The sequence below is a fragment of the Zalophus californianus genome, chromosome 1 (genome assembly GCF_009762305.2).
Source record: "Zalophus californianus isolate mZalCal1 chromosome 1, mZalCal1.pri.v2, whole genome shotgun sequence".
NCBI classification, from domain to species: Eukaryota; Metazoa; Chordata; class Mammalia; order Carnivora; family Otariidae; genus Zalophus; species Zalophus californianus.
Genome location: NC_045595.1, coordinates 36457288 through 36478484, shown reverse-complemented (window position 1 = coordinate 36478484; position 21197 = coordinate 36457288). Strand labels below are relative to the sequence as shown.

General features: G+C 40.6%; 1 protein-coding gene across 5 annotated transcripts in view; it reads left to right on the top strand.

Moving 5' to 3' along the window:
• Positions 1 to 21197, top strand: part of FRMD4B (FERM domain containing 4B) — a 319908-nt gene that overhangs the window by 279962 nt on the left and 18749 nt on the right. For all 5 annotated transcript variants that reach the window (XM_027585166.2, XM_027585168.2, XM_027585165.2 and 2 more), the window contains 8 exons: positions 643 to 708; positions 3405 to 3462; positions 5232 to 5318; positions 16335 to 16411; positions 17683 to 17821; positions 18298 to 18439; positions 19619 to 19752; positions 19848 to 19967. In XM_027585166.2, coding sequence (XP_027440967.2) covers positions 643 to 708; positions 3405 to 3462; positions 5232 to 5318; positions 16335 to 16411; positions 17683 to 17821; positions 18298 to 18439; positions 19619 to 19752; positions 19848 to 19967 — 823 coding nt within the window. The remainder of the gene's footprint in view (positions 1 to 642; positions 709 to 3404; positions 3463 to 5231; positions 5319 to 16334; positions 16412 to 17682; positions 17822 to 18297; positions 18440 to 19618; positions 19753 to 19847; positions 19968 to 21197) is intronic.

Genomic DNA, 21197 nt, shown 5'->3' with positions numbered 1-21197 from the left:
GGTTGAACTCATGACCCCAAGATCAAGAGTCACATTTTCTACTGACTGAGCCAGCCAGGTGCCCCTCTAGTCAACAAGTTTTATATTGGGACAATAATGAAGGGTTTTCTCTGAAAGCAGTGTGCCCCAGGTAGCGAGTGACAAGAGAGTATTTTGGATTGCACACCAGACTCAGAACAGTTTTAATCCTTTCTAAATCTTTGTGGATAATTTAAGGAAAATGCCTTTAATAACTAACACATGCTGATCTCTTTTTTTTAAGCCATTTAATTTCCCTAGCAAGGCTCACTAATTAGTATTTAATAATAATATTTTGTATTTTATATCCCAATTATGAAAAATACCAGTTTTTCATATGATAAATTGATATTATCTTTCCTTTTCCAATAAATTGTTTTTAAAAGTATTGATATATTTATATATCATATAAAATATAAATAAAAATTCATGATAGTAGCCAAATGTCTGAGGTTCAGGAATCCATGTCCTACAGAAACTCAAATCAGCCAGCTTCTATCTCCCAAACAAGTTGGTGAAGGTCTTTATTCTCAAGTTTCTCAACAAGCCAGCTGAGAGTCTTGAAACTGGGTCTGTACCTCATATAATCATGCACGCCATATTTCTCATTTCCTTGTTTTACAGTGAGGACAGGGTAATTGAGCATTATTTGAAAATCAAAGGTCTGACTCGGGGTCAAGCGGTGGTTCAGTAAGTATCTGTCTTTCCTTTTGCTTAGATAGAATTTTAATGTCTTCTGTTTGAAGAAATCATCTGAAAATGATTTCTATTGTGTAGTTTGTGTGTATATCGTCCCCATCTGGTTAGAAAAGCCTTGCTATGAATTATAAAATGCCTTGAGTCATTCCATAGCTGGTGTTATTAATTCAGATATCATCCAGTGTCAGGCAGGTAGCAAAACAGAAATTTAGGCCAAGTGTAGGACAATAGGGAGTGGTGGGGACTGAAGTAAACTGGAAAGCTGTTGTCCTGAGTAGAGGCAAGGTGATTCAGTCTCAGAAATCAGGCCTAAAGCTATCAGACCTGATATTTCTAAGAAAAGCTGGAAATTCTGATTTTTAAAATCCAATTTTAAACATTGCATAGTAATTTTAAGAAAATTTTATTACAACGCAAGCCAAACAAAACCTATCTGGAGGCCATGTTTGGTTGCCTAGTTTGCGACTCTACTTTGAGTAGAGCATACAGTGTTGGTGTTGGATAATCTATGTCTGCATGCTACCAAGAACAGACCAGTGATATATCTCTGCATTTTAGACTTACAGAGTTACCACCCATTTATTTATTTTTTTTTAAGATTTATTAAAATCAGCGGGGAGCCCTGACGCAGGGCCTGATTCCAGGATTTTGAGATCATGACCTGAACCGAAACCAAGAGTCTGAGGCTTAAGCGACTGAGCCATCCAGGCACCCCACCATCCATTTATTAACAACAGTCCACAAGCTACGTTAAAGTTTTAAAATTATAAGAACTAAATTTATAATTTTATAATTTTAAAATTATTAAATGAATATAGCATTATTGCTGTAGTAATTGTAGAATAACTTTTACGGCCATAGAAGTTCTTTTAAAAACCCACTGAATATCGCTCAGAGCATGTGAGAACTGAAGTAAGGACTTAGAGACCGCATTTCCCCTAGTCAGTGTATAGATCTCCCTTACGACCTCTACCTCTTGCACTAATCGCCTTTTTATCACGGCCCACCTTCTGTGGTCTTCAAGGCAGAAATCAAAAATGAGCGGTCCGGAAGTTGAATCCTTGACATTTTAACTCGTGGTGCTTGTTTTCTGCGGGGGTGGGAAACGAGGAGTAACAATTTCCCTGAAGGATTTTAGGTTAGGCTAATGAGCATGTTATGAAGTGTCCTTGTTTAAATGCAGAGTCCTTTTACTTCCCGTGATCATTATGGTTGTGGCTCCAAGTAAGAGACTAACTTGGTGGTTAAGGCTCTAGACTGTAATCCATCTCACTTTGTTAGAATCTTGGTTGTGCAGTGTATTTGCTGCATGTTGCTGGCACATTTTACATACAGGCCATTTACTTTTTAAAAAAGCATCCCAAATTATTGATTACAAAACCCAGAGCAATTGATATTCAAATTGTCATTAAAAAGCCCACTTGTACTAAACAGGAACCTCAATTCTTTGTGAGCAGAGAGGAAGTCTTACACAATTTTATTTCACTCCATAAAACCTTAGAAGTACACAGTCAATATTTGTTGATTAGAAATAGTAAATGGAGTAAATGGAGAAATCATTGTTTTAATTTTTATTTGGAGGGGTATTTTTTTAAAGATTTTATTTATTTATTTGAGAGAGAGAATGAGAGAGAGAGAGCACATGAGAGGGAAGAGGGTCAGAGGGAGAAGCAGACTCCCCGCTGAGCAGGGAGCCCGACGCGGGACTCGATCCCGGGACTCCAGGATCATGACCTGAGCCGAAGGCAGTCGCTTAACCAACTGAGCCACCCAGGCACCCTGGAGGGGTATATTTTTTAAAATCAGTTTGATATACAATAAAATTCATCCTTTTTAGGTACATATTTCTTAGAGTTTAGACCTAAGAGTTAAGTAGATATTTCTAAGAGTTTACCACAATCAGTAAATGGAATCACTTTATTTTTTTTTGACAATTTATTTTTTTGACTATATGTATGTACGTATGTATGTAATTTCTAGGCCCAACATGGCACTCCAACTCACAATCCCAAGATCAAGAGCCATATGGTCTGCTGACTGAGCCAGCTAGGTGGCCTACAATTGCTTTACTTTTTACTTGTTATGAGCATGACCCAAAAGTTGTTCTCATTGCTTTGCATTAAGTGCTTAGTTTGGTGCTTAGTTTTAAAAATACTTGCAGTTTGGGTTTATGGTACAGAAACATACTAGAATATGTTTCTAAGACATAGAAATCTTAATATGCAGAAAATAACATTTCTTATAGCTTTTGGGAATTGAAGTTTTGTTAGCAACTTCCTAAGATTTGGGTAAGGTAAAATATATTACTCCCTAGAATGGCTTATTCTATTTCTACTTTAGTCAGAGGCATTAGCCATGGTTGTAATGAGGAAAGTAGACACAAATTGTGTTTCTTTTCTTTTCTTTTTTTTAAGATTTATTTATTTATTTGAGAGAGAGTGAGCGAGCAGGGGGAGGGGCAAAGAGAGAGGGAGAGAGAACCTAAAGCAGACTCTCCGCTGAGTGCAGAGCCCTGCGTGGGCTTGATCTCAGGATCCTGAGATCATGATCTGAGCCGAAATCAAGAATTGGACACTTAACTGACTGAGCCACCCAGGCGCCCCACAAATCATATTTCTGTACATCACTTTTCCCAAAATGATCCTCTAATTTATTAAGAGATTATAATATATATTCATTTTTCGTAGGTATATGAAAATAGTAGAAGCTCTACCCACATATGGAGTCCATTATTATGCAGTAAAGGTAAATACTTTTGCACATGTTAGTTTGACAGCACCAATGTCTAAAATCACATAAATTAATATGCATATGTATGCAAATTATCTCTATAAATTTCAACATTTAAAATATGATTGATTTTCTTAAAAAATTAAAAGCCTGATTATATCTTGTCATTTGTAGCAAATTATAAGGCTCATTATTTTTGTAAAATACTTGCTCCATTCAAATGTTTTCCCAAAACCTCCATTAATCCTAACGTACTCAAATTATTCTGTTTTAGCACATCCATTCCTTTTACCTATTTTTGCTGCTATTTCTCTTCCCCAGTGGTTCACCTGTCTAATAGTGCCGGATACTCACTTGATAGAACCTTTATATGAGAATCATAAACTTGCCATTGTCATTTCAGCAAATTCATAAAGTTCTCAAAATTTTGCAGGATTTGTGATAGCAATTTTCAATTGGTGTATTTCATATTTGTGTAGCATTTTCAGGTGTTTTCTTTCTTTTTTTTTTTTAATTTATTCATGAGAGACAGAGGGAGAGAGAGGGAGAAGCAGGCTCCCAAGGAGCAGGGAGCCCAATTCGGGACTTGATCCCAGGACTCTGGGATCATGACCTGAGCCGAAGGCAGATGCTTAACCATCTGAGCCACCCAGGCGCCCTCAGGTGTTTTCAAGCAGGGAGAGACTGATTAAGAATGAAGGGGGGGACGAACCATGAGAGACTATGGACTCTGGAAATTAAACTGAGGGTTCTAGAGAGGAGGGGGGGAGGATGTGTTAGCCTGGTGATGGGTATTAAAGAGGGCACGTTCTGCATGGAGCACTGGGTGTTATACGCAAACAGTGAATCATGGAACACTACATCAAAAACTAATGATGTAATGTATGGTGATTAACATAACATAATAAAAAAAAGAACTATTTTGAGATGTAAGGGATAAAGCACCATTAAGAAGGGGGTCTTGTTTGAAAGGAATTTTGTCATAGATGAATCTTGAGTGACTTTTCAAGTTACAACAGTATTTGCAATTCAAAATGGGAGATTAAATAATAAATACTTGCATAATGAGGATACCTTGTACTAAAAATATGCAGCAATTCAACTTCGGTTTCTCCCGATTCCTGATTTTTTTGCATATGGGTATATGTTTAAGTCTAAATTTTTCTTTCCCTATGTCAATACATCCTTCACTTTGGCAAGACCTAAAAGATAAATTTATGAAAAAAAAATTCCTCTCCTCCCCATATGTACCTCAAAGTGATGATTCAAACATCCTGCCATTGAATCATACAGTTTTCCCAAAGAGCTTTTCAGTATTCCCACATTCATTGTTAAGCGGATTATAAACATCAGGTTTGCAGCCACCTTTCTCATCTTTGTAATTCTTTGGAAACTTCCCTGACCATTATAACTGGTTACTGATCAAGAGAACAGAGAGCTTTTTTCTTTTTCTTTTTAGTTTCTTTTCTTTTCTTTTCTTTTCTTTTCTTTTTAAATGGATAACTGGCTTTCCACTTGGGATTAATTTTACATTTTCTTTCTTTTCTCCAAAGGTCAAGACAATAATGGTTCATTCTTTTTGATGGCATTAATAGTATTGATCTAACTTACGGATCTGTTTTGAAGGCATTTTAATAGCAAATTAGGTTTTTAAGTAATGTTTTGTTTACCAAGGCAGCTTTATTGTGACTTGCTGATATTTGTTAAAAGATGAAATTGGTAAATCTTTACCTCTAGAAGACTGAACAATTAGGGCTTGGTTCTCATGTTTTTCCATCTTCCAGGATAAACAAGGACTTCCTTGGTGGCTTGGAATCAGCTATAAAGGAATCGGCCAGTATGATTTGCAAGATAAAGTGAAACCTCGGAAAGTAAGTGTGAATCATTTTAGGCACATAGGAAAACTTAAGCTATTCTGGATTTGGCAACATTGCTTTAATGGGCACCGGAATAGTCTCAGACAAGTAACTTTCGTTAGTGAAGCCATGGGTTCAGAGAAGGCTCAGGTTAAGTGAAAAATGCTTTTTATAACTAATTTATGTACCTTTCACCCAGCAGTTCCACATCTGATCATTTATTCTAAGGGAATTAAGTTATGCACAAAGACTTAACTGTAAGGATGTTGATCCCAACTTCATTTATAAATGCATACAATTAGATTTCTATTTTAAGGTCATATGAAGAGAAGGATGACATTTGTTTTCCAAGTTTTGTATATATCTATCTGTTATATAGGCATAAAATATTTATTTATATATATAATTATATATAATGTTAATATGTTTTTTACATAAATTATATACATACACACACATATATACATACATACATATACATACATATGCTTACTGACATTGGATGGATACACAGGTGGATGAATTGTGAAAACATAAGCCTGAGTATTTGGTGCTGGCTCCCTCTCAGTAATCCAGTCCTGACTGATCTTTTGACTACTGCTGCTGTTTTCACTTATCTTTGGTTCACAGTTTTCCACACGAAACATGTCTGCTTTTTTCAAAAGAAAAATAAGTTCTGTGCTGTTTATTAAAAGTCACACTCTCTCAGGTTTGGGTGTTCCAGACCTAATAAATGACGTTATTTTCCATTTGAACTGTGGCCATGACGCGTCTTCTCTTGATCCAAGCACAGGCGTATAATCCGTTTCTGCCCATATGAGAATGGATGAGTCTGTGTAGACAGCCACCCACCTGCCCTGGCCTAACCGTGTATTATAATGACGCGAAGGTTTACTCATGCCACCCCTGGTTGGTTTCAGTGCCCTCCCTGTGCTCTGCCAGCAGCGCGCGACACGACAGTGAAACAGTGACCTATAATAGCAGACCATGTGCTATCACACCCCGACATTGAAGCCTTGAATAGCTCCTATCATTTCCATCTGTCTCGTGCTTTAATGTCTGTTAGAAAAACAGCCATATTCATCATAAAGCGGCCTTTGTCATCATACCACAGCATTATTCGTCTTCTTTGTGGTTTTTCAGCTTTTATCAATGCTCACAATCTTTCGTTGAGTTAAAATAACTAAGCTCCTCTTTTCTCCCCATTTTATGATTGTGAAGCTGACACAGACAACACAAAGGGGTGGCCCAGGGCTCACCCCCTCCTAATGCCAGTCCTGCCCTCCCAGAGCAGACTAGCTGAGCATTGAGCCTTCTTATTGGAAAATATTGATCAAAATAATAAAATAACATTTCGTAATCTATTTCCATCTGTGTGAGGGACAGGAAGACAGCATGTATGTAATCCTGTAACAAAGTGGTGTCTCTGTAAGCCCTGTGACCAAGATCAATTGAAGTAAGGTATACTTACTTAATTTCCAGGAGGAGTATGAATAATGTTGTTCATACTTGAAAATTTGCCTCTAAGACCAAATTTCAAATAAATAATGTTAGAAATGATGGGCATATGATTTTTTTCAAAATCATTTTTATTTATAGTTACTTTTTTAACCAAAAGTTATACATAGCCATTGTAAAAACAACAACAAAAATACAAACTACAGAAACATGTCAGTTAGGGCAGGAAGTCCTTCTGCAATTCCCATCCCTTCCCCATAATAACCACAGTCAAGAGAATGATAACTGGTTCATTGAGACTTTGTCAGTGTATATCCTAAGCTTTCCAGAAAGAGAAATCTTTCTATGCACACTATTTCGTCCCATGTCCTATTTCTCCAGGTTACTTTATAAACACATCTCTCTTCACTCGGTCTAAAGCTGCCCAGTATCCAATATGTGGAAATACATACAAATACTGATTTGCTTTTGATGGACATTATGGTTGTTAACTGTGGGGGTCCGTGGCGGGGAAAAGGAGCATAATGAATTCCAGTCAAGGCATATAACTAATCCCTAGTTTATCTATTTTATATTACCAAATCATTGCTTATCGTGTTTTCTTGAGGTAGACCTCAACCTATATTAACATTTTTTGGTAATTTATTTCTCTGCTGAATTTTACTTTAAGAAATAACATTCAGGAGTCTCACTAGTTTCGCTGAATCTTTCATGTCGTATATAACTTAAATCAACTCACAAGTCATCTCTTAGCGAATGTGGCTTCATGAGATTGAGAATCCTGCAGAATATAAATGCATCTACTAAAAACAACCAGACTTTCTCCCAAAATAATGGTGAATCAGAATCTGCGCAGTAAATATTGCAGCGAATTTCCTCTCAGTTGCTTATGACTCACAGCCCTTTCTTTACATTCACAGTTTCATAGGAATTGGTCAATACTGTTTGACACTGATCACAATCAGGCTTGCTTGTTCATCCCAGAGTTGAGACAAGGATTAGAAGACACTTTCTTTTTTCGACTGGCAGAGTTTTCGTTTTCATTTTCAAGATGTGCCATTCAATTCAAAAAGGACCTAACCGGGCCATCTTGTTTACCACTGCCTCGTCTTCTCTGTCTTGGTTATTTTTGCAGCTGTCCACTGTACCACTGTTTGCATCCTCCTTCTTCTTTTTTTTTTTTTTTTTTAAAGATTTTGTTTATTTACCTGAGAGAGAGAATGAGAGAGAGAGAGCACATGAGAGGGAGGAAGGTCAGAGGGAGAAGCAGACTCCCCGCTGAGCAGGGAGTCCGATGCGGGACCCGATCCCGGGACTCCAGGATCATGACCCGAGCCGAAGGCAGTCACCTGACCAACTGAGCCACCCAGGCGCCCTGCATCCTCCTTCTTCTGTTAAAACCCGACGATGGATTTTGCTTCCATCTGTTTCTTTTTCCATGGCCAAACAACCTACGGGTTTAATTAGAGGGAGAATGTTCTACAAGTCACTGCCCTGGCCCAGTTGGTCCAAATGAAAGAGCCATAATTTAAAAGGCCGTGAGCACTGACTTGTAAAGAGGAGGATCATGCTTCAGCTGTTTGCATGACCTGGGCCCACAGCAAGTTACCAGTGGCCGAGCAGGAATGAAGGTCAAGATTGGCAAACCCTGAAAACAAAGGCTGGAATGGGAGGCCTTGGAGATGCTCAGCCTCTTGAGCTGCTTGTTACACATGCCTGCTGAGTTATAATTATGTAGCTTAAAAACAGGCCAGAAGGGGGAAGATTGGCCAATAATAAGAGAGACTGACTAATGCCAAAGCCTATTTCGAAAAAAATGTTTGCCCAAGACCCACAAGCTGAAGCTTTCTGTCCTTTCCATAGAATGTCTATTAGTTGTAGCCTAGAAATGTTGGGGACTCTGTTTCTCGTACCTGCCAGAACACCCAGTTCTTCATGTATTTTGGCTCTAAGGCTTTTGCCAGTCGTGGGGGAAAGTTTTCAGTCTGTGTAGGATAATGATGCAGAGCAAGAATTTGGGAAGCAACCCATGGCCTGTCTTTGGTGTCTGGTGTCTGTTTGCTCTGTGACCTTGGGCATGTTTTTTTAATCTCTCTTTAAACTCGGTGTCTTCATCTGCACCACGGTAATACCACTGACGGCATAGGGTGTTTGTATGAATTACATGAGATTATATTCAGCACTGTGCCTGATACACAGTCCTCACTACGCAACTGGTTGTTGTTCATTGGTAGTGACAGAGAAAGACAATTTAAAAAGGTATGAGAAATAGGCTTGGTCAGAGAAGGACCCAACATTGCTACAGACTTGTAGCCCTAGTGTCCTAAGAGTCCACACTCAGATTTTCTCGTTTCAGAGACTCTTAAGCACTCTGTGCCAATTTATTAACTGTAATGCCCTAAGGCATGAGGCAAATTAAGAGAATTTTAAAATTCTGAGTAACAAACCACAAAAATTCAGGGTATTAAAAATTCAGATCACAAGCAGTTTTTTTTTCTTCTTAATTCTCCCTTTATGCATGAAATGTGTCATTGCAAACTCTTATGGAATGTGAAAACATACCAGAACTCAACTTAATTTCAAATCGTAGGACATTTGAACTTAAAAACAGTGAAGTTTTACATTTAAAACAAAAATGCAAGCTTGTGTTCCCTAGGGTTTTTATTGCTCGTTCAGTATTTCAAGGAAAAATGTCATTTCTTCACAACGAGGTAGAGTGGGCCAGTGGCTAAGTGAAGTATTGATAGATGTCATGACTGATTTGTAGCCCTCCAGCAAGTTATTTGACCTGGGAAAACCAGACCCTGTCAGAGATGGGAGAAATAAAAAAGGTATGCCAGCCAGGGTGTCACCAGCAGACCTTGGTGGGATAAAATGCTGTTCAAGATTAGTATCTTTGTGCATTATAACTGCTAACCAAGTCTTGTGATGTGCATCATCACCCCGGGGCATTTCAGGGTGGGGAAAGAGTTCTTAGCCTGTTAACTGATTTTTTTTTTAAACTATTGGAATTCCCAAAAGCCTAGAGCCAGATGAATTAAGTCACAAGTACAGGAATCTTCCTGTTTCCTTGTCAGGAAAGTACAGGGTTCATTTCATCTAAACTCGGGGACTTGCTTACTTTTCTAAGCACAGCCATCTTGACATTTCTTGCCACTCCCGGTTTTTCCACCACCTGCTGCCACCTCACCAGGGAGCTCGATGGGGCTTCTCCTTCTAACACTGCATAAGTTCTGGATGAGCTTAGTTAGCTGCAGGAGAAGGGGGAACATGTGCTGTCCAGTCACACTTTCTACGTCGGTACATAATAAAGTATGGTGTGGAAGAAAAGAATGGAATTAGAGAATGTTAGAGAATGTCAACTGGAGACCGGTCCATCCTGTTTGTAAAGTGTCTAATTAAGCTCCATCCACACCAATAATCAATCTAATCGTTAAAGCCTTCTGCAGAGTCACTGGGAGGAGAGCTCAAATCCTACGTGGGTTTGAAATAAGAAACCAGTCCTGCACTCCTGCCTACTGGTTGGCTGACCTGGAGCTGTCACTCAACCTTTCTGGGTCTTTATTTCCTCAACTTTCAAATTCCAATAATTCTGTCTACTCTATCTACCTCAAAGATCATTGTGAGGACCCAATGGGTTAGTGACTAATTTTACCGAGTAGATTTTTTTTTTCCTTCCTACCATATTATGATGTATAGAAGACTGTAGATATTTTTCCTCCCCTCCTGTAAGCTCATCACAGGATTTTAAGCAGTTCTTCTAAGACAAGGAACTCTCAGAGAATCGGTTGGGCATTGGTGAGTCTCCATTTCCATTTCACAACTGACAAGCAGATGGAAAGAATTCAAGGCAAGCAGCCTGATTAGTCATGAAGTCTAATTGTAAGGGAGGCTGGGAAGGGTAGTCTTTAGGTGGGTGGCCATGGGCAAAGCCATAACTCAGGGTGTTTTGTCACTAAAAGGAAGGAGGGAAAAAAGATCCTGTGGGTGATAAGTAGTTTCTGTCACACCGTGTTTGTTTTCTCTGAAGTCTTTTAGGGGGATGGTCAGTGAGAAACTAATGAGTGAGCAAAGAAATAAAACAGGATGATAAATTTTGGATAGTTTCTCGTGGAAACAAAATGGAGGGACAATAATGGGATGGGTGTGGAACCCTCCGTGGGTTCAGGGAAGGCGGGTGAGAAAGGTGACGTTTAAACTGGGTCCTGAAGGGTGGGGAGGAGACAGGCTATGAAGAATGGGTTGGCACGTTCTAGTCAGAAAAGAGCGTATGCAGATGGGAAGGGGGCAGGCACGTCATAAAACTGAGAGGAGACCGCTGAGGCTAGAGCTTCAAGGCTGAGAGTTTTCCCTGTAGAAACAGGATGGTGTTTGAAGAAGAGGAAGTGGCTGCTGGACAGGCAAAGCCATTCGATTTCATTGTTTAATCTCCTAGTTTGTATTTCCAGCCATTTACCGAATGGCTGAATTGTTGGCACATACAGAGAAATGAAAGATAGTACTTTAATAGGATTGACTTGTCCAAATGCCACTTTGGACATTTATCTACAATGAGTAGAGAAAGCGTTGTGAAAAAAATGTTCTAGGAAGGGGCATAAACAGCAAAGGCTTCTTCACTTTGTACTTATGACCAAAGATTGGTTTGGTTTTCATTCATTCATCCTTAGGGAACAAATTTCTAACAAGAGAGTACAGTTTTCCCCAGTTTTACATTTTAACAACAATGACAATGTATTGAGCCCATGTACAGGGACCCTGAGCTAGTACTTTATAGTCTTTATTCCATTTAAGGAAAAAGCCAAGTCCCTGTCATTAAGGACGTGACAGCCCATCTGGAAAGACAGAATTATATTCAAAGTTACGGATTTTACTGAAATATTTAATAAGTGGGCTAGACACCAAGCCGTGAGAAGGGATGTCAGTTGTAAACCCCCAAATGAGCCATGCAGGTGCCCCTCAGCAGCAGGTCAGCCCTGGTTGTACCATCCACGTGGCGGGGAGCCCTCTACTGCAAGTATTAACAGGAAGTCATTAGGTCGGCCCTGGGAGGTTAGAGATTCAGCCACAGAGGAAATCTGGGGAGATCACATCCCCTCGGATGGTCAGAGTTTTATATTATGCATTTCCTGATGACCAGAACTTCATCTAAACTCTTTCTAAAATACTCCCAGTGTTGTACTCCTTGCATTTAAGACGTGATGTTTCATTATGGAGGGTTATGATATCACATCTCAAAAGGTAATTTTTGCTACCCGAGTACATCCCATTTGGGTATGTTATAACATTTTTGTTCAGCACACCTGACTCTGTTAGCATGGCCTCTTCTAGTCTGATGGGTGGTGTTCAGTCCCTCTGGTGGGTAACATTTGCATTTAGAAAATCTGAAAAACCATTTGTTCCTAAGGAGATTACCTAACTGAGAAAAATAGGACCCCAGCGTTCATTATTTTGGAGCAAACATTTCATCTTCTACATCAACACACTCCACCTACCAAAGCATAGGTATATCACCAAAAATTATCCTCTGAGTCAGGCTTTCTCAGTCTCTGCACTGTTGACATTTGGGGTCAGAGGATTTTGTCCTGAGCATGGCCTGATATTCAGCAGCATCCCCAGTTTCTACCCACCAGCTGCCCGTAGCACCTGTCCCTGCAGTGTGACTACCAGAAATGTCTCCAGATATCCCCAAATGGCCCGAGGGTTGTGGATGAGAGTAGGGAGTGATGTAAATCATTGCTGGTTGAGAACCACTAGTGCAAGTCAAATTTGAGGGTCCCAGAGTCCTTTTCTGCAAATGGCTGTTATAACTGCTGGGGTTTTTTTTCCTTGTGAGGTCGATCTGAGAATTACTCCAAGTTTTTGTTAAAAAAAAAAAAAAAATCTCCATTGAGTCCTCTTCCCAGATGAGTGAGGCAGGATGGTGTACTTTGGTTAGGCAGTGGGGTTTGGGGAGCCTGGTTGTGCCTGGGTGTGAATACCAGATCTGCCCCCATTTAGCTTTGTGACCTTGGACAATTTATGCAAACCTCTCTGAGCCTCAGTTGTCTGTCTTATAAAATGAGGCTGTAAGTAGTAACTCCCTATAGGGTTGTTGGGCAGACTCACTCTCAGGCACATAAGCATTTGATGGATAGAAGGATGGCTGGATAGAAGGTGGTCAATTTGGCTTTCTAAAAGTCCATGATCCTGCAAAATTCTGTCTTTGTGAGACTCCAAAAGGCAAAACTCATCCACTCACTTGATCATGAGTACTAACAGTACATTCATCAAGTATAACTTTTTTTTTTAAATGAAAAAAGCATAAATCAATAATACAGTTCTTTGGTTTTGCTTCAAGTTACAGCAAGGGATCACCCGACGTGAGTCACTGTTTGATGTACAGTCATATAGTACAGCTGTGACTATCCCAAATTTGGTCATTTCCAGGTGAACTTGCAGTTAAATGATTAACCTATATTATAAGTGCTATTAAAAAAAAAAAGCCTCTGATGATGCCTTTCCTATCCTGGACTGGTGTTATACCTTTGGGTGACCTCTAATTTTGATTTGTTAAGATTCAAAAAGACAGGGTTTTTTTTAAAGATTTTTTATTTATTTATTTGAGAGAGAGAATGAGATAGAGAGAGAGCATGAGAGGGGAGAGGGTCAGAGGGAGAAGCAGACTCCCTGCTGAGCAGGGAGCCCGATGCGGGACTCAATCCCGGGACTCCAGGATCATGACCTGAGCCGAAGGCAGTTGCTCAACCAACTGAGCCACCCAGGCTCCCCTCAAAAAGACAGCTTGATCCTTTCTGTCCGAGGCTTTCCCTCAGTCTTTTATTAGCCTGGGAGGTACCCCCCGGCCTGTGGCAGGTGCACACTCCTCAGCATTGTTGGCAGGTTCCTTGTCTGGGTACCCCAGACAGGAGGGAGCTTGCTGCCATGCGTCTGTCTGTGGGAGTGCCCTTGACCCACCCCACCCTCCTCCTCTCTGACCTCCGCGATACGGGAACAGTGAACAGATTTCCTACCCAGAGGGTGTATCAGGAAACCACCGATGAAATCAACAGAGATATAGCAGTTTTTACAGAGGCTGAAACTCGCAGAATTGGAAACCCGATGTGTCAACAGAAGAACTTGACTGGTTCTCGTCAGTGGAAAGACAGATGTGGGATCCAGACAGCTCTTTCTATTTCTGTTTCTGCTATTAAATGGCAGTCCCCCATCCTCACAAAGACATGATCACATTACGGAATTGGATGGCGTGTCCTTCATAACAGTTACAACTAGCTCTATCACTTACTGCATGTTTATTCTAAACCAGACGCTGGGACTAAGTGCTTCATAAATGTAACCTCACTGAACCCTTCCCACAACCCTCTGAAGCAGGCGTTGCTCCAATTTTACAGATGAGAAAACTGAGACTCAGAGAAGTTAAGCAAGTTACCCCCCCCAAAAAAAAAACAAGTGATGGAACCAGAATGCAAACCCTTGGTACACTCCACCATCCTCACCCTAGTGGCGACGGCCACCGCGAATTAAGTCTATGTCATTCCAGTTCACTTAGGCTATTATAGGCACATCTATGAAATCACATTTTCCATAAACTTTTTTAAGATTTCAGGTGGGGAAACAGCTTTGCCTTCTAGACTTGAAGACTCAGTCTCGTACCATTAACTTTTGCAAACCCAGTTGCCATCTAATTATTTCAAATTCCTTAAATAACCTGGAGCCCTTCACCGTTTAAGTAGGGCTTTTGCTTGCAGGGAGGATGTTTGCTCTCGATGCAGGGACTTGCTGAATGGAGGCAAAGGCGCTAGTATTTCCCATTTGTAAGTGATAAGAGGGGGAGGTGGTGGCTTTCAGAGATCATGTTTCAAGTCCGGCCCTGGTTTTTATGTGTGTGGGAATGGACGCAAAGAAAAACACAGCTGAGCTGCATTGTGGTTCTTCCTGTAGAACCTGTTTATGCCCAGGGTGAGTAAACCTGGGGTAGCAATGTCTCCCTGAGACAGCCTCCAGTGAAATTTGTGCCTGGATTTGAAGCAACTTATTTCCCGGGAAGTATCATCAGGATCCCCGCTCTGGTCCATTTAAAAGAATGTGTCTCCCTTCTGGGAAGATCTGCCAGAGAGAACTTTGCCCTCTTTCTCCCTGATCAGAGGAAGGAGTAGAACTGGGGAGGTGTCACCCACTAGAGTTGCTGATGTCAGTAGCGTGTCAGCCGTGGGAGGCTCTGTTTGTGAAATTGAGTTACACCTCGATGTCTTATGAAACTCAGAACTCACCAGAGCTGCTGTCTGGGAGAGGGGAGGTGGAGCAAGCCTTGGGGTTTTCCTTCACATTTCTGTCCCGTTTTTGGAATCTCTGGGTGAAAAGAAATGAAAGCGTCCAGTCTACGGACATTTTAGGAAATGGGTATGTAGCTTTAAGCTTTCACTAATAACTCTTGCCACCTGGGTGATTGTTGTGGTTACATTGACTGTGTGTTCGGACCACGAAGGGCTGTGTTCTTAGCGTGTGCTGGTTTCTCTCACTGTGTTTGGGGTTGGGGGTCCAGGTTGAACGCTTTTGTCTCCTGGTTACATGTGCATAGGAACTTTAAGTTCGTGCTATTCCTTTACATGAGGTTCACATGTTCGTGAAAAGTCTTGGCTCCTGTACTTCGGGAAATGGTTGTGCTGATGGTGCTTTGCAGTTAGACAATTTAAATGCGCCCCTAAGATTCCCTGAACATAATTTCAAACTCTGGCCAAAGTCTACTAATCATCAATAGTGGGACAAATTCCTAGTTGAAAGGAAAAGCTGAGGCTCAGGCTAGTACCAGGGGGTTGGGAAAGAAAATAGAGCAGGGCACTCGGCCTCGGGAATGGGCTGCTTTTTATAAATTATTTGATTTTCAAATGCACATTGCTAGCTCATTTCTGTTTCTCCCAACCAATTGGCAAATGACACCGAATGCAGCATTAGAAGGTCAGCAATGGGAATAGAGAAGTGGGTTCTATTTACAAAAACTGGAGGCTCTAGCTCAGAAACCAAGAGGGCAACCCCACATTTACCCCCCTCCCCACCTCTGCTCCAGTTCTTGGCACTAGGTTTCTGTCACATTTAGGGGAACTCTGGTAGGCAGGAAACTGGTATCACAGAGAATCACCCCTGCTTGGGGTCCCGTTTTACTTTCACTTTGCATTCTTTTGAAATTTCATCTGTGGTTCTACTGAAACATCCCTTTGAATATCTTTCCATTTGAATATGAAGTCAACATCTTTGATCAGAAGGCATGTGCTTACTGGAATCTGTGAGGATTTCCTAACTATTTTTATTTAGTTGAGTCAGAGGAAAAAGAGTATGCATGTACCCCACACTGGCCTGGTTTTAGCATTCAAGGAAGATTTACTCATGAGGTGAAGATTACTGTCAGAGAAAGGAATAAAATGGTTTCAGGTTGTTGATTTGCAACAAGACCGCATCACATATCTGTGCTTCGCCTTAGTGTACCTTCTTGATTTTTTGATGATGAAGCTGAGTTCCAGATTTAGGAAAAATCAGCATTAATTAAAGCTGTGCATCTTTTCTGCGTTCTTGATTTCGTAGTTATTCCAGTGGAAACAGCTGGAGAACTTATATTTCCGTGAGAAAAAATTCGCCGTTGAAGTTCATGATCCACGGAGGTGAGGATGACAGCCTTTTCTTTATATGGTTGCATTGACAATCCCTGTAACCCTGCTGCCGGGGACACTCATGTGCACGTTTTTGTGCTGACATGTTTTCATTTCTCCTGGGTAGAGCTGGGAGGGGGATTGCTGGGTAACTCTTTTCTTTAACCTTTGGAGGAACTGCCACAGTTTTTCCACAGCAGCTCTACCATTTTGCATTCCCACCAACAACGTATGTGGTTCCCTTTTCTTCACATCCTCCCTAACACTTGTTATTTTTAGTTGTGTTTTTGTTTTTTTAATAGTCACCCTGGTGGCATACAGTGATAGCCCATTTTGGCTTGGATTGGCATTTCCCTCATGACTAATGATGGCTAAGCATCTTTTCATGTGCTCTTTGGCCACTTGTATATCTCCTCTAGAGAAATACCTGTTCAGATCCTTTGCTCATATTTTTAGTTTGGTTTTCCTGGCCACTTCTAAAACCATAGTTGCCAAGTTACCGCCATGGATTGAAGTCAGGATTGTAGGCTCTCTGAGCTCTTCAGAGGAATTCATTATCAGTCCTCAGTGTTTGCCTTTCAGATATGTTTATGGATGCTTGGAGGTCAGAGGGATTGGGGAAACAACTGTGACAAAAAGAGGACCAAGAGATAAGCCAAATTCCTACAAAGAACATTGGTACCCTTCTCCCTCCTTCCCCACAGCGTCTTCCTGCTCCCCCTTCCTTCTCCTTTCACCCTCTCTTCCTCTGACTCTCTCTCCTCTTCTTATCTGGTACATAAGCAGTACACTGGACCAGTTTCAGACTTGCATATCTGCAGACGATATTATCATGTTCATCCTCTGATAATGTCAGAGCTGCATAAGTCTACCTAGATCTGAAATGCTCTTTTACCTTGAGGGAGGTGTTGACCCTGCCCTCTCGGTTGCGTTATCTTTGAAATATTATCACCTTGATTCCTGACCTCTTGTGATGGTCACACATCCTGTGGTTTTTTAAGTAAATGTTTTTAGTACAGCCCCTAATTTGAGTAGTTCTTACCCTTTGGATTGTGTGCGTATGCATTTTTGAACATGGTAGTTTAAAAAAAAGAGAGATTATCCAGGTGTAACGGGTTTCTTCATAAAAGGAGAAAATCAGAAGCTTGGCTTCTCTCAACATCCGAGTGTGGCAGCAGGAAAACAAATAAGAAGATACTTCATGATCACATTCCTCACTGGGTACATGTTGTGGTGTGCTGGGCCAGAGGTGAATAAATCGAATGCTTTGCTTAATCTTTCAGGATTTCTGTGTCAAGAAGAACCTTTGGGCAAAGTGGGCTCTTCGTGCAAACGTGGTATGCAAACCCTTCTCTCATCAAGTCCATCTGGGTAATGGCAATTAGTCAGCACCAGTTTTACTTGGACCGGAAGCAAAGCAAAGTAAGTCACTAGAATGTTTCTATAGGAACAGACTTCCCTCCTTCATTTGCTTTCTGCTCAGAAGATAAGCTTCCTCAGAAAAGATGGAAGCACATGGGATTTTGTTCTTTGAGTTTTTGCTTTTTAAACTTTCTGACCGTTTTAATTTTTCTTACATTTAAAAGAGGAGCACTATATATAGCCTGATTTAGAAGTTGTAAGATGGGCCAACTTTTCGGCACGTGTATACATGGACACAGGTGACATTTTAAAGTTAATGATTGAACTGTACCATGAGAGAGATTCATGCATATTTAAACATTTTCGATGTAAAGCTTAAGTTTTGTATTTTTTTCTTCTGAAGTGTCACTTGGGCATGTAAAAATTCTAAATTGTCCTCTCTGTTGACATACTTATTCCATAGTAACTTAATCATTTTATTAATTTGAAATAGGTTCAGTTGAATGAATTCTGTTTCCATGTTGTGTACCTCTTAGGCAAAAATTCCTTCAGCCAGGAGTTTAGACGATATCGCGATGGATTTGACTGAGACAGGAACACCGAGGGTCTCCAAAATGGTGACACTGGAGGCCAAAAGTCAGTTCATCATGGCGAGCAATGTCAGTTTAATCTCTTCAGGTAACATTTTGGGAAAGTACAAGTGATTTTTATTTTTCACTTTTTTTGGTCTTAAACTACTTTTGGGAGTCATAAACCACTTTTAAACACATTTTAGACCCATTATTTGGGGAGTAAATAAGCCTATCAAAACCTACAGCATGCAGCATAAACCAATGTATTAAAAAGTAAAAGGAAAGTTAAATTATAAATAGCTTGCATAAACAACACTGGTTACAAAGATAGTGAACTCCTCAGGGTAACTTGAAAGGACATTTTCTCCCCATCTATTCTATCAGCTTCTTCTCCCAATATTTAGTTTTTGATTTAGACAGTTGTCTAATGCTCTACTTAATATATAGTCAAACGTGACTACAAGCTTCAAACCTCACCCCAAACCCACCTCCCAGTGTGATTGCTGCCCTGAAGCCCTTCCTCTGTACACGTATACGTGGACACAGGTGACATTTTAAAGTTAATGATTGAACTGTACCATGAGAGAGATTCATTCCAAATTCTGGAATCTCTTTTTTTTTAAAGATTATTTATTTATTTATTTGAGAGAGAGAGAATGAGATAGAGAGAGACAGCATAAGAGAGGGGAGGGTCAGAGGGAGAAGCAGACTCCCTGCTGAGCAGGGAGCCCGACACGGGACTCGATCCAGGGACTCCAGGATCATGACCTGAGCCGAAGGCAGTCTCCTAACCAACTGAGCCACCCAGGCGCCCAAATTCTGGAATCTCTTATCACCAAGTATACGTAACTGAACTCAAATGAGTTTTCCCATCTAAATCCTATTGTCAACTCTTAATCTGAGGCACAGAAGGTTCCTTTGCCTTGCTTGCTTGCTTTCTACAAGGACATTCTAAACAATTATCTCCAGGAACATCTTACCTTCTCCCTTGCTCAGAAAAATGAAATTCTTCCTTGGGTGTGTCTGAAACATTAAGCATTTTATCATTGCTTCTAGAATGACTGAGCCAAAATACAGAAGGTATATATAATGACCAGGCTGTGTTGGATGCCCAGAAGCATGAGAAAATGTACTCCAGTTTCCTTTTATTATGTTCGGAAACAAGGAGAAATGAAATAAATTATTATTTAATAGCAGGTCAGGCTTAAAAATCCTTTGTCCTTTAAAAAAGGAAGGAAACATGCCTTGTATAAACCTTCCCTGCCCTCCCTTCCAATCCCTCCAGGTTCTCAAGACTCAGAAGTTAGCGAGGAGCAAAAGAGAGAGAAAATCCTGGAGCTCAAGAAGAAGGAAAAGCTCTTGCAGGAAAAACTCCTGAAAAAAGTCGAGGAGCTTAAGAAGATCTGTTTGCGGGAGGCTGTGAGTGTCTTCTGCTTTTGGGGGACTCGTCACATTGTGTTTGACAATCTGGCCAATGTCAGTTATACCCCTCTCGATTCTGTCCTGTTTTACAGGAGCTCACCGGCAAAATGCCAAAAGAATATCCGCTGAACGTAGGTGAGAAACCGCCTCAGGTCAGAAGGCGTGTAGGCACCGCGTTCAAATTGGATGACAACCTGCTGCCAAGTGAACAGGTATGAGCACCAGCTCTGAGCATTTCTGCTAACAGCCCGACAGAAAAGCCCTCAGCTGAATGTGACTGACTTGTTTCTTTGGTTTTTGAGTCCCTGCTGTACCTTTCTGTCTCGCCACTTGAAAGTGATATAGTAGACCAAATCGAATTCTTTCTTTCATGCACAGTCCTATTACAGTTGAGTTATTTCTCACTACTTTACTCCTCCCAAGCATAGAGAGTGTTAAACAAACCCCAAATGTTATAACTGAGAACCATGGCCATAAGAATGAAGAACTCCAGCAACAGCATTAGATGCTTCCACGTAAAACAGAGAAGCCTTTGATGAAAACGTTTGCCCTTTCTGATAGGCCATTTCTCAGATCTCAGTTCCCTTATCCATAAAATGGGGGTAATCCTCGTTCTTCCCGCTAACGGATAAGAGGAGTAGTTTAAGTGACATAATACATGTGCAGCATTCAGGTATAATAAAGTTCCAATATAGAGTGTACTTTCTTATTTACATGTCATCAGATCGTAGGGCCCTACTCCTGTTTCTTGCCCAAATTTAGCCATTTGGCTGTAGAAAATGATAGCAGTTTCCATCCATAATAGAGTGAGCTTTGCAAGTTTTTAAAAAGATGTGTTTATTTCTTTTAGAGAGAGCACGAGCAGGGCGAGGGGCAGAGGGACAGGGAGAGAATCTCATACAGATTCCCTGCTGAGCATGGAGCCCGACACGGCTCCATCCCATGACCCTGAGACTATGACCTGAGCCGAAATCGAGAGGTGGACTTTGAACCCACTGAGTCACCCAGGCGCCCCTGAGCTCAGCAATTTATTGAGTATACCCAGTCCTGGGCTAAGCAATGAACACACACAATCTCATTTAATCCTTGCCATATTTTTAAAAACAAGGTAGATGTTCTCTCATTTGAAATGGAGATGCAGAATGAAAATAACATGCAACATTAGCAGTGTTTCCAGGGTCACGAAGCAGGAACCACCAGAAAGAGAAATCAAACCCAAATGTATCTGTTTCTAAAGCTATGTATGTAAATATAACCTTCTGTGTCTGTGAATCTTGGGTTAAGAATCTCTCCTTGAAAAATATAATCTTCACCCAACCAACTACATGAATGAAAGACCATTCCCTTCTTTAAAAGGAAAAAAGTCGGAGTAGTGAGGAGTGTAAGTAAATGGATGAGGGAGGTCTTGACTTCTAGAAAAGTGTTTGAAAATACCTATGCAG